The following is a 13412-nucleotide window of genomic DNA, read 5'->3' on the forward strand; positions in this document are numbered from 1 at the left end:
TGTCTCTGTTCTCTTTCATGTACGTTCATCTTCTGACCATATATTTCTGTTTTGACTATTGCTACTGGCAGACCCCCACTCCCTTTTTTGTTTTTTTAATATCAAGTTGTCCATGTGGTTTCACTCATGAAGATATATGCTATAATATGGGAGAGCAAAATGCCTAATTTAAGTTGCACTTTAAATCCATCCCTGGCATCCTCTGCGAAAATACAGAGACAGCCAACCATTACCCCGGGGTAAGAGGCCTCCATGCAAATTCCTTTCAAAAGCCAGAATCAAAGAAAAATCTTTGATTTTTCAAAGTGGGTGGGGAGGGGGGAGGGCGTTGTTTGTTTTGTTTTGAACTTTCTTTGAAATTAGTTGACTTTGTATATTAGATGTACATAAAAATACCTGTTTTTGTGTTTGGTGGTAGCTTTTGCCCCGGTCTGCCAGTTGGATCAATCATCTTAGGAAAATATTCTGTGTTTCCCTCCCTAGTTAATGTGGATATTGTTTTATTTCTGCCTGGTTTTGCCCTGAGTTACATGCTTGATGAGAAGTACCATAGAAAACACTCAGTGCTCAGTTTTAAACACCCTTAGCAGCTTTAATATAAAATTCAGGCCAGGAGGAGCTCAACCTGTAGGTCACATTTATACATGTGACTGTCATAAATTAAAAAATTAAAATCACCTTAGAATAAGAAATGAATAGCTACAGGGCCAAATTCTGAAACACATTTAAGAATCCTTTCATAAGAATGAAGTAGGTCATTTCTAAATGAGTTTTTCTCTTTTCTCTTTCAAAAGAGAAATTAATATCCAATTAAATATTTTGTGTCTCTTGGAAAAGAAAACAGTAAGGTTTTTCTTATTGGTATCTAATCACTCAGTACCCAGTATACCTTGGAGAAAGTGAATCCCACCCCCAGGCTCACATTATTATTTTGGCATTCATAGCCTCCCATCCTAAGCTTTTTTGTGTGTGTAACGTGGGTCAGGTCACATAAATAAAGAAGGTGAGAACAGCCCTTATCCTTCAGGCGGATGCCAAATTGGGGAAACTCAACAACCAAGCACATGTTTTCAGTTTCCTAAGTACAAAGGAAAGAAGTACACCTGTCTTAAGACTGACTCTGTAGCATGACCAGCTAAATTACAGTAGAGAGCTTTGCTCCACATAGAGCTGTCTGTTCTCCAGGGTCTTAGCGTCATGATTGCTACTCTGTGCTCTTGATATCTGCATGACGTAAGGGGTAATGCTTTTAGGCATTCATTCAACGCGTATCAAGGACCCATAATATGTACAGCACTGTGCTAGTGCCCACGGAGACAGAAAATTCTTGGAACCCCTTAAAATATAGCTGAGGAAATAGGTTATACCCACTGGAACTCCTTAGCAGGAGATACTGTGCACTTAGGGCTAATTCAGAAGATTGAAGAGACTGTCACAGGAGACGTAGAATTTGGTCTGTGCCATCAAAGAATGGATAGAATGTGGATAAGAAAGGATGGCATTTGGGAAATTAAGCATGAAGGCCTAACTTTACTTCACGCATCCATCGTCAGTGTTTGTGTCTGTTGTGTGTATTTATGTTCGGGATATATATTAAGGCACTGTTGCTAGGAAATATACATCTCTCATCCTAGAATGTTTACTAAATTGCCTTTTTTCGAGAGTTGGCATCTACTCCATTAAGACTGTTTTTCATTCATCATTTATTGAATACTTATCGAATGTTAGTGATACACATACCAGAATGCCTGGTGACAAGAATATTATTAGGGCACTAGTAGACACTCATGAGCCACCTGTTTTGTAATGAGCTCCCTTTCCAAGTTTTTGCCCCAAAAGTGCGTGGACCATGTTTTTCCATACTGTCTTAAGTGTGTACATTTTTTTTTTTTTGATGATGATAAACTTATTACAAATAGCATCATAGCCAACCAGTTTTTGACCCGTATTGACTTATGAGGGAATGGAAGAAATTAGTGATGAAGGTCACCTGATTCTGCATTTTTTTTATAAAAGGAACGAGAGATGGGAAGTCAGTGAGATTTTTTTTTTTCCTAATGCTTCTATCATCATTTCCATACTCTTATGTTCCTTGTTGAAAAATAATCCAAGAGAGAGGGAATTGACATGTTTTCATACTAAAGATTCATGCACAACAGTGCAAAAGAATAATCTCATAAATACAGGTTTCTTAGGATTAGAAAGTTGGAGCTATCTCAGTGGTGGGAAATAAAGGACTTGGCAGGAAGGACCCAGCCCTCCAGGAGATGAATATAAACTACTACTTCTAGAGCTGCTCCCCCCTCCCCGCCATCGCCCTCCTGCATCCCTCTTTTCCTCCCCTCACCGGTGCCTCACCCCTCTCTGCCCCTCCTCCCGCCCAGCACTGACACACAGCATAGGATAGGAATTGTTTTCCTTGTTAAATGAAACCACGGTACAGGTGGTTATTATTATTATTATTTTGAGAACATCTGGTTTGCAAATGAAAAGATCTCAGGGGCACAGTAGCACTTGTGAACGATTCTGAAGAAGCTTTTAACAAAACTTGAAATTAACCGAAAAGAGAAGAAAAACAACCTATTCCCCTTCCTGCTGTTACGGGGCACACTACCTCTTCACTCAAAGGGGAGATGACAGGAAGACAGAAGAAAGCTTTCTTATGGGTCTCCTATTCGGGCCTTTTAGCTTCAGTTCCGTTCCTATCCATTTCTCCCATCCCTGAGCAATGGGAGTTTAATTAAAGCTGAACATAGATGGAAAGAAAATTAACCGGGAGACCAGTAGAAAATAAATTTCAAAGTTTAATTTTCCAGCAGCTATGTTTGCTTTCAATAGATTTCAGATATGTCAAAAAGAAAGAAAAAGAGGGAACTATACTTAATATATATTGGCCAGCACAGCACCATCGTGAGAATAAAACCATCAGGGGAATTCCTTGCCTACCCTAGCGTCTAGCTTTAAAGCAGCTCCATAACACAAACCGAAGGGGAATTCAATTAAGAAAACCCATTGGCTCCTTATTGACTTTAGTTAAGAAAATAAACCGAGGGAAAGTGTATTAAAATATGTCTGGACTGCTTAACATGCTTTCATTTAAGCTTATGACAATCAAAATGGCAGAATTTAAATTCTTTACAATTAAGCTCTGCTTTCGAGCAGATTGGGTTCTCCGGGTTATTACCCTATGCATTTTTTAATGTACACCCTACTCACACCCTCCCCCCTCCCCCCCAAATGCAGCCTTGCAGTGAATCTGGGCATTATAAAGCAGGAGTACCATAGAGCAGTTGGAGAAGAAAAAGTATTTAAGGTTGTGAATTTACTTTCGTTCCTGGATTTTCATTTTCATTTATGGCACCCCTTGTGTTTGAGACCACGGACTAATTTATGGATTAGTTTTAAACCCCCAGTCTGTCACACTCAATGAACAATTCTAAGTTGGAGAGAATCCATATGAAAGGATTAGAATGTGCCACAGTGGAGCTTACACATGACTGTTTCAGCTAAACATTGCCCAGCTGCCTCGCGTGCGGTTTTTTTGTTGTTGTTTTTGGTTTTGGGTTTTTTTTTTTTGCTACTTGGTTAAATGGATGGTGTCTCTAATCTGACACATTGTCTGAGCCTTTTGATTTTGAAAATATCTGATACTGCCATGTGAAATATAGGTGATGTTTAATTTATTCAAGGTAGGGTCCCATAAACTGTTTGTATGGCTGGGAGACTGAAAGTCGATATTCAGTGAAATGTTCATCTTTCAAATAGCAGTGCAGGCCCTGCCCTTGGATACCTTGTTTAATTATACTCATAAAACAGCTAGAGAGTGACTATTGAGACCATACACACTTAACTGGGTTTGCAGGAACGTGGGATTGTTTTTTCTTGACCATATAAAATAAATGTACAATAAATTTCTCCCTCATTGTAATTAAAATTAAAATAGAGACAGTAGCTCAAAGAGGCTTTTTTAATTTCATAACGCTACACCACCATAAGTCCAGCTCAACTTTCTGTGACCTATTTTTCTCCTAGGCCTAGCACGAAGATTATTTTTTAAAGGCAGCCGCAGAATGAAGTTTGAAACAGCCTCTGTTAGGGCAATTAGGCACTCTCATTTTTCAAGTTAATTAGAGCCTCCGTTATTTTCTATTGGAAAGTTACTGTTTGCATTTTGCCTGTACACTTAGAATGTTATCAAACAATATAGTGACCCCACAAGTTGATGCACAGGGGTGGGCTAGCACATCTCTCCAGTCTCCTGATTAGGATACCTTAATAAATCCTACTTCACAGAGCCGCACTCACTTCAGAGCCAGGGTGTCTGTGGTTTCTGCATGAAGTCGTAATGCAATTATGAAGGAGAATTAGATTCTGTCACAGTGCTCTCCTGCGGGGAGCACAAAGTCACTTCTAAAGATTTTTTTTTTTTCATTCTTTACTTGAAATAGCCTCTGTTCAGATAACCACACCAGATGCTCTTAGAGAAATGGAATCAGCGACTCCCCCGATAACACCCTCAATCTCCGTCTCAACTTTGTAGCCAAGCCTGTGTGTCTGCTGCCGTCTCCCGCTCCATTACTGATCCCTGGTTTTGCCATTCCCAGCTGCAGTAACTGTGTTGTTTGACTTGAACATGTGTTTGCTTTTCACTGTTTTAGAACCGTGTGTTTTCCTTCTCAACATCCCTTTCTCTTCCCTGTTGGGTGCAATTGATGGATTTCCCATCCCCAGAATGGGGAGGCAAGCTGCACTGTGAACTTCCCTTCATTTATTCTCTGGTACCCACAGGGAAGTGTACACCCAGCTTCCCTTAGCTTGATTTCGTCATAAAGCTGACATGATGTTGTGACGTAGGCGGGCAGTAAATTGGGGAGTTGTCGGTTAATGCTAAGACATTATTTTTGAGGACCCTTAGATTTTACTCCAACCCCTTTCTTTCATTTTATACTAATGATTTACCTGGTGAAAATAAAGCATATTAGAAGTGCTGCTACAAAAATAACGAGCCAAAATGTTTATTGCTTTTTTTAAAAATTAATTTTGGAAAGAAGCCAGTGTCTAGCCATAAAATATATTAACTTTCATATAAGTGTTTCTGTACAAATGTGCATTTGATTTTGCCCCTCCAATTGAAAGCACCTCAAACTAACCCTTGACTTGGATGTTTCAAGTAAGGAGACGTGTCAGACGTGTCATGAGCATCTGATGTAGAGATGTTTCATCTGAACAATTTTCGGTATTGTTTTTTAACTGCTTCGTTATGCATACAGACTTGTAAGTAAGTATTGCGTTCTGATGTGGTTTATTTTATGTTTTTCTTTCCTTCATCTGTTCTTCAGAAACTCAGCTATAAGTTATATTAAGCTGTAGTGGCCTCTCGGACTTCTGGTTAATTCTGGCTCCTTAGAAGGGCTCTGATTTTTTGATGGTCTAGGGTTCTGAGGAAAGGGGAATTGAAGGGGAACACTGGTGTGAATTCATGTGTCATATTTATAAATCAGAAGCACCAGGCTTGTTAGACCAAAAAAAAAAAAAAGTTACATTTGGCATTCTGGTGCATTTAAACATTGCCTCTGTCAAGTCCAAAAGAGTCTTTTGGTGTCTCCAGAACTCATGAAAATAATTACCAGCTTATTAAATAGCTGCATGATAAAAAAAAGGACGGGTAACTACTTGCAGTGTCAACCCAGAATCCCACTACAGCTCGACATGACCAGCTCATGTGTGAGTGTCTCCACTCCTTTCTGGCCAGAAGGGGATCGTGGAGGGAGACACCTTGAGAAGACAGAACTGAAAATTAAAACCCGGCCAGATGGGTTGACATTGGAATGAAGTTGGCTAGAAGAGGGGTATTAAAACGACTCTGGGAAAAGAAAGTTGCCGTGCATTTTGTTAGATATTTATCCCACTTCCCCTCGAGCCAAAAAGAAAAAGAAAATTTCTGGAGTCCCCTGAGGAATTTCCTGTGAAGAGGAGCCAATATAGCAGGCCTGGTTTTGAAGCCTGGTAGAAGGAGAAAACTTGAACGGCATTAGAAATAGAAGAAGAGACAAACCACGGTTTCTTCCATAACAAGTGCATCTGGCAGTGAAAAAACCTCACGTGCCATCTCCTGATTCACCCTGAAGGCAGGACTCCTGGCAGCTCACAACAGTGAATGTGGTTCTGGATCGTGAGCAAAGGGACGGCTGGATGCTTTAATTTTTGGAATGTCACATGATGAGAAGTGGCATTTGGCAAATTATGTGGACTTGGGTGTTTTCCATGCAAGACTTCTTGCCCTTAGATTGTAACATAGTAAGATCCGCAGAGTGGAGGATGGGTGAGTGGTGAGTATGAGTGTGTGTGTGTGTGTGTGTGTGTGTGTGTGTGTGTGTGTGTGTGTGTATAGAAACTAATCTGAAAACCTTTAACATGTTCATTCCCCTGGCCTCCCAGTTAATTGAACTTTCCAGCTGAACCCTGCTGAAATAACACACTGGATGGAAAACTTGAACCCATATATTCATCTACAGGCATCTGCGCATGAGCCATAAAAGGATCCTAAACGTGCAGTTGATTCAGCGACGCCTGATTGGCAGTCGTAAAGCCTGAGCGCCTGGGTGGGTTGGGTTAAAACAAAGGCAATGTTTGAATGTATGAATCTGTTGCTCAGCCAGCCTTCCGACTGAGCTACCCTGTCACAGTCCTGAGCCTTGATGCGTTCCGAGCCATCTATCAGTCACTGAGTTGGCACTGGTGTTTCTCATCACTTCGCATGTTCCCCTGACTATTGACTAGCAAGTAGATGTATCCTGGCAAGACCCCCAGAGCCAAAGAATCTACTGTTTTCCTCACTGGCTCGCAGCTTTGAGCTGAAGGCATGTCTTAAAACAGTGCAACTCACTTCAAATGCTTTTGGCTTTTCATTTATTATTGCTTGTCACGCGATGTTCTTTGAAAGCTTGCTCATATATTATCTGTTCCATTTTTTTCCATTTTCCCTTTTTTTGCATGCCGTTCCTCCTGTTTCTTCCCTTCCTCCAATCCTCTGTTCCCGTCTGTAGACACCACGGCGACGACAGAACCAGCAGTCCACGGTTGGTACCACATTACTGTTTATCTACTTTCTCAGCACTGCTGAGCGGCAAGGCAAGCCTGGGAAAAAGAGAAATGTAGTCTTCAAGGGAAACTGTGTTCCGAGTAGACTGACCTCATAAATATACTCTAATTTGTGAGGCTTGAAAGGATTTCGAGTCTTGTCATTTCTGTTGTGAGTTCAGTGTTCAGTGGTTGCAATCTGAGATCAGGCCTCCCTGTCGGCTGGCTGGGCTGCAGGAGTTTTAGCTGCACGTAGCCCTTGATTCTATAATGCCGCCAGACATTGAAATATAAGGGACTCCAAAAAAACCTAATATTTGCCTAAAAATCATAGCATCTGAATTAAAGGCCCAGTTGCTTTCTTCGTTCATAGGCTAGAATCTTAGGTACATTTTGAAGAGGAGTCATTTATGTCACTTAGTAGTCGAGACTGAAGGACAGGTCAGGGCGGAAGATTCCTGTTTAAATTCATGACGTAGGGATGAGGAAGAACATTGTTCTTCTTTAATTATCATGTTTACCTCCACGGCCTCTTGCAGGTTCACCCTTAATCTCCATGTGTGCATAAAAGTTTATGCTACCCTTTGGCAGGAAACATCTCCAAACAAGAATGATACCATATGTACGTTTCAACAGCATTAACTGGGACTTAAAAAAAATCATTTCTGTGTGGGTACCTTGTAGGCAGGATACTAAAAAACAAAAGACTCGTCACGATGTTAGCCAAAAGCTGATAAAAACCGAGTAAATAAAGCTCAGCAGGGGGCATCAGGAAATCCTTTTCCGAATTTCTCCACTGACTTCCTAGGTTGGAATAGGCCCGTTCACTTTTCTATATGTCTCCAATCAGAAAATGAGAATCATGTTTCATCCGTATATTACTTTATTACTTAGCTCACATCTCACCCTGGCGATACTGTGCTTTGGAGAAAGATATGTTAGTTAAAAATGGGCTGAATTTTAGTAACTGAATTCAAGGGAATTATTTGGTAAAGGGCCTTTTTACATCGCTTTGCACATTGTGCAGTACTGAAATCTATCAGTTAAATGACAAGAGGTGATCAGCCAACCCTATGGCGTTCATTCAACTTCTGGAGAAACAGTTCTTCCTGGCACGACTGACCTTCTTAAACAGACCTGCATTTGAGGACTTAACCAGTTAGAAATCTCTGAGCAAAACCTGTGCTGTGTGAGCTGTCCTTGAAGGTCAGGCCTTTATGCTTGGCTGACCAGCCCCCATATTTGGACCTTCTGATGAGAAATTCTGAGAAAGCAAAACAGACTTGGATGTGGGGCAGTACCCCTCCCCACCCTAACCCACCTCCCCACGCCCTCCCTGTCACTGGCACAAAGGGAAAAGTTCGTAAAATTAGTTAAAGGGCCAGATACACCGACAATCATGAGAAATCAATTAGGTAAACAACTTCCACTCTCCAAGGTAATGCCCCATGGTGTTTTCTACATCTCAGATACTGCACTCCGTTAAGCTCAGTTATTTGTAGGTTTCATCATTAATTGGGCACTTTCTGACTTTTATCGATTATTCTCAGAGCTTTAAGGCTACTTTAATGTAGTTCAAGAGACTTTTGTTCTATTCTTTTCAAGATGCTTTAAGTTCTGAGCTTTCTATAATTAACTCCAGGGTCAAATGTAATCATAAGATTCCTGAATTCTGTGAGATCTTTGAAGAGATACTGATCATTTATCTCAAGACTCCAGACTTCTGTTTTCTAGGTCCCTTCAGTAACATTTGTGTAGTTCTATGACTCTAATAGTTGTAGGTCTTGGAGTTGGGTGGGGTATTCAAGGTAAAAAAATATGTCCCCTGAGCTGAAAAATGAGAAATTAATTTAGGGGCCAGTCCTGATCTTAGGATACTGGTATTTCAACATGTATTTCTCTGTGGAGAAAGAAAGTGAAGGTGATCTCTTTTTGTGGTATAATAAAGAGACACTTGGAATAGGACTCTAGCATTCATGTGACAGGAAACAGAGATGCCTGTGTACTGTGAGAAACAACCACTGTCTTACTAGTTCAGGAATAGCGTTCAAGCCAGCAATGTCTCAGTAGGATGTTATTGACCAGCAGTGAATGAGAGGTATACCTACAGCCAAGAAATTTGGGGAGAAAAAAAAGGAAGTAAGAATAGTATAATATATATATATGTGTGTATGTGTGTGTGTGTGTGTGTGTGTATATATATATATATATATATATATATATATAATGTATGATCATCATATATAATATATGATTCCTTAGCAGGTAGAGAGAAGTGATAACCCAGGTTGATTCCTATAAAATGCATTTATAAATACATGCTCCAACTTGTCTAAAACCCTCACAGCATCCTCCCAAAGGGATCTGACCCCTCTTTTCAACAGCATACTCTCCAGCCCACAGCAAAAAGCTTTAATGAAAGCCAAAGTAATATTTAGAATTTTACTTGACAGGGGGAGAAAGTCTTCCAGGTCAGTTGTCAGGATAGGAAAGGCAATAGAATATGATTGGAGTTACAAAGCAGGGGACCACATTTCCAAGGAGATGAGGATATAGAACTGATTTTATTCAAATGACTTATGGGTAAAACCCAGCTTCTTCCGTATAACAACCATGTGACTTAGATTCATTTGAGAATAATCTTGAGATGCTCATGTTGGAGATCTGGGCCTAGAAAAATGTTGTGGTTTGATAACTTGGCAACTTAAATGACAAGACGTTACTGGGTCAGCCAGTTGTGACCATTGTACTGGTCTTAAAAGTTTTCATACTGGATTTCCTTCCATACTTCTCTTTTCTTTTCTAAAAAGGAAAAAAAATAATTTTACAAAATGTTTTCCCTTTGAAGACTCATTAAAATATTTTATTCAAGCTTGTGTTGCTAGAGTATGTATGAAGTATATCAGTTGTTTATGTATGTTGACCTTTTGTTCTTACCAATATCTGATTAGAATAAGCATGTATTGGAAGGTTAGAAGTGCATGGGCATGATTCAAAAGCAAATGGATTTTCTCCAAAAAGAAATCAAACAACAGTCAGCCACAGTGTGTCTTTAAGGATATAATTGATAGTACAGTGAAGATAAATGTGAGTGTGAGAATGGGATTCCTAGACTAGGGTGACGGAAGGGATCTTTGAAGAAAGATCTTGAGCATTTGTGTTTTTGGAGCTCATCCTTAAGGCCTGGACAGGGAAGAATCCTGTGTTATGTGTGCATGTTGAGCAATGCAAAAAACACTCTGCCAAATCCTGGTACCACATGGTCTGAAATTTGTGGCAGAAATGCATGAGTGACGTTAAGCACGGATGGTGTACTCGTTCCTATGATTATAGATGTGTGGGTGCGTGTGACGGTTTTTCTTTGTTTGTTCCAATGTGGGGCGCTTCTCTGTAAGTGTCTTGTGCCTTGTTCTTTTTCTGCCCTGTGTGTCCCCTCTCCCTTCCCCCACCCACCTCCCTCGTGTGAGGTTTTGGGTGACAGCATGCCCATGGTCTGGAATAGTGCTTGTGCTTTTGCTGCACTGCAGTCAGCTGGCTTCCTCTGGGTTTGGGGTTCTCTCTCTCTCTCTGTCTTTCTCTTTCTCTCTCTCTCTCTCTCTGTCTTTCTCTTTCTCTGTCTCTCCCCCCCTCCGCCCCTCCGCTATTTCATTATTTTCAAGTCTACCTGTCCTTTTGCTTTCTACCTCTTGGTACAGTAGAAGCTGATGATCTCATGAATTTATAATCCCAAATCAGTTATTAACTAGTTTTTAATTTAGTATGCAATTGTAGTGAGACTCAAACTGGGAGCCCCTCTGACATAATTTTTCACTTTCAGTTTTGGTTTCAAAATGTTTGGCGTGTGCTAGATACATGCTTATCCCCTAGACCTCTGCCCTTAGGCAACTACCCCATGGATCTCCCTTTCCCTGACTTACTTCATAAGTCGTGCAAGCCGTGATGGAATTCTAAAAGCACATGAAATTTCTTCTCTTTCTATTCAATTGTGGGGAAATTCTGAAGCCCATTTTAAAGAAAAATAGCCAGCAGTGCGCATTATTACAACCTCTATGTCCACCATCTGTGTATGCACCCCTCTGCACATCTCTCTGTATGAGTACACAACAATGGCATTCGAAGGCTGTCATTCAGTCAAGGGACTCTGCAGACATGGTATGTTCTACTCAAGAACAAAGCTAAAGAGGTTTATGTACGAATGGCTGCAGGACCTGAAGATTGTGTTTCAGCCTTGATATGCAGTTTGGAAACAATGTGCTACTGTTTAACGGCGTGAACCAAATTTCTGCTAATGGGACGAAGGGAAAACCTCTCCACAAAAGCTGACAAAGCAGGAAGAACAGGATGACTGACTGAGCATTTAGATTAAAACTGCCGGGGCGTCTGAACTCTTATGGCTGGTGATGGAAGTAACAGATTCCATAATATGGCCAAGTGATCAGACATATGCTGCTTAGGTAAGAGAGAGACCGTCGCCTACTTTTTCATAATGGGAATGATACTAGGGCCAGTGGGAAGTTTTTGTTTCCTAGAGGTTTTATTTGATCATTCTATCTTGAAATTTTCAGGAAGAAAAAAAAAAAAAAAAGGAAACCCTGATGAATTGAGCCCCGAACATTTAGATTTTACTTGACCTTGACCTTGAATTTAACTAACTCTAGGATTTCTTGCTGTTTCTAATTTTTGAGGTTTTCCTTAACCTGGTTTAAAATTGCTACGCCATACGTACCATTTTTAGAAGCCAGAGATTTCTGCTGGAAAGGAGAAGTAACAATACCAACAGCAGAAGCACTGTCTGAGGAGGCTTAGGGCACGTGCAGCACGTGATTGACAGCAACACGAAGGAGCAAAAATCACGTCTGCGGAAGAGACGGTTCTCGTGCGTGTATTAAATTATCATGTTTTCACCTTAGGATTTTATTAATTGCTCAAAAGAAGATCCCATATGGACCAAAAGTAAACTTTCATTTGTTTAACAAAGTTTAAAGAAATGTGTTGAATACATTTTAATTGAAGTGACCAGGAAGGGCTTGAGTGGATGATATGAAAAGTTCAAGAGAAAAACCCCAGAAGTAATGTCCCACTTATTGTTAAATGGTGGCGTTTCCTTTTGAAGACTATTCTCTGCCTCACAAAAAGCACCTTTGTCTTTTTCTTTGAGAAAAATGAGAGCTGTATAATTTTTATCACGAAAGAAAGCTACCTAAGCCAAAGCAATTTTTAGGAGGTAAATCTTGCTTGTCCTCACTTGTACACTCAGTGCTTCAGCAAACTCTTCCTAATTATATTTATTTTGAAATTATCCAACTATGGCGGAGCACTATAGATTCATAAAATACAATAGTAGTGCAAAAACAAATTTAACGTCACTAACCTAGATGGCTTCCCACTTTCAGACATAATCTGAGCTGTAGATTCCGGATGATTTGGTATATTTTAAAGTTTATGCCATTAAAAATGACAGTTTCATCTTTAATGAGGTGTGTATAAACTGTCGCTTTTTAATGGGGAACTTTGCATATCAATGATATTTCATAAACATATTTGTCTTTATTTTTTAAAATTAGCTTTCTAATGCCCTCCCCAGGGAAACAAGCCTTCAGCAGTAAAGCTACCTACTTGAAACATCCTCGTTTAATATGGTTCAGTGGCTGCCAAGCATGTATGTAGAATGCTTTGATATTCATCGGGCCACGTAGAAGTGAGGGATTAGCCTCCTGAGAACTGCAAATTCATAATTAACTACAGAGGAGAACTTTATGTTGCCCATTTATAACAATTATTCAAATAATTGTATTCATCAGTCTTTATACAATGAATAAAGCCGATTAGATTTGTTTGGAAATATGTTAATATAAATGTTTCAGACATTACATGAAAAGAAAAAAAAAAAAAGCCAATTAGAAAGAGGAACACTTTCAACCAATCAGATTTCAGAACCAGTGGATAACATCCCTACTCAGTTGCCTCTATAATTTATTGCATTACTCATCGCTTTCCCATAGTTGCCTAAATCCATAGTTTGGGGACATCCGTGGACTTCAAATCATCCCATTTTTAATTGGCACGTGCCATTGAATATTGGCAAGGGTCATGATGGAAATTCTTCAAGAGCTGGTATGACGCTTCCTTTCACAGCACCAACCTAGCTATCAATAATATTCATTTGGCTTCTTTATAAAACAACTTACAAAATCCAAGTTTTTACTGTCCATTTCTACATTAAGTGTTTCTATTGATTTGGGAGCTTTTGAATAGTGCGGTCAGTTTGACATTGCTTGTTTCCAGAGCATTTGTTTTAGTTGGTAGTTCACTTAGCATTACTCCCAAATCAT

The 13412-nt window shown here is 39.9% G+C and overlaps 1 protein-coding gene across 3 annotated transcripts in view; it reads left to right on the forward strand.

Annotated features, from left to right (window-relative positions):
- CADM1 (cell adhesion molecule 1) overlaps nucleotides 1-13412 on the forward strand; it is a 328206-nt gene that overhangs the window by 299466 nt on the left and 15328 nt on the right. For 2 of the 3 annotated variants that reach the window (XM_068554918.1, XM_068554919.1), the window contains exon 9: nucleotides 7047-7079. The exons of the other annotated variant lie outside the window; for it this stretch is intronic. In XM_068554918.1, coding sequence (XP_068411019.1) covers nucleotides 7047-7079 — 33 coding nt within the window. The remainder of the gene's footprint in view (nucleotides 1-7046; nucleotides 7080-13412) is intronic. 3 annotated transcript variants of the gene reach the window in all.

The sequence above is a fragment of the Eschrichtius robustus genome, chromosome 11 (assembly GCF_028021215.1).
Source record: "Eschrichtius robustus isolate mEscRob2 chromosome 11, mEscRob2.pri, whole genome shotgun sequence".
NCBI classification, from domain to species: Eukaryota; Metazoa; Chordata; class Mammalia; order Artiodactyla; family Eschrichtiidae; genus Eschrichtius; species Eschrichtius robustus.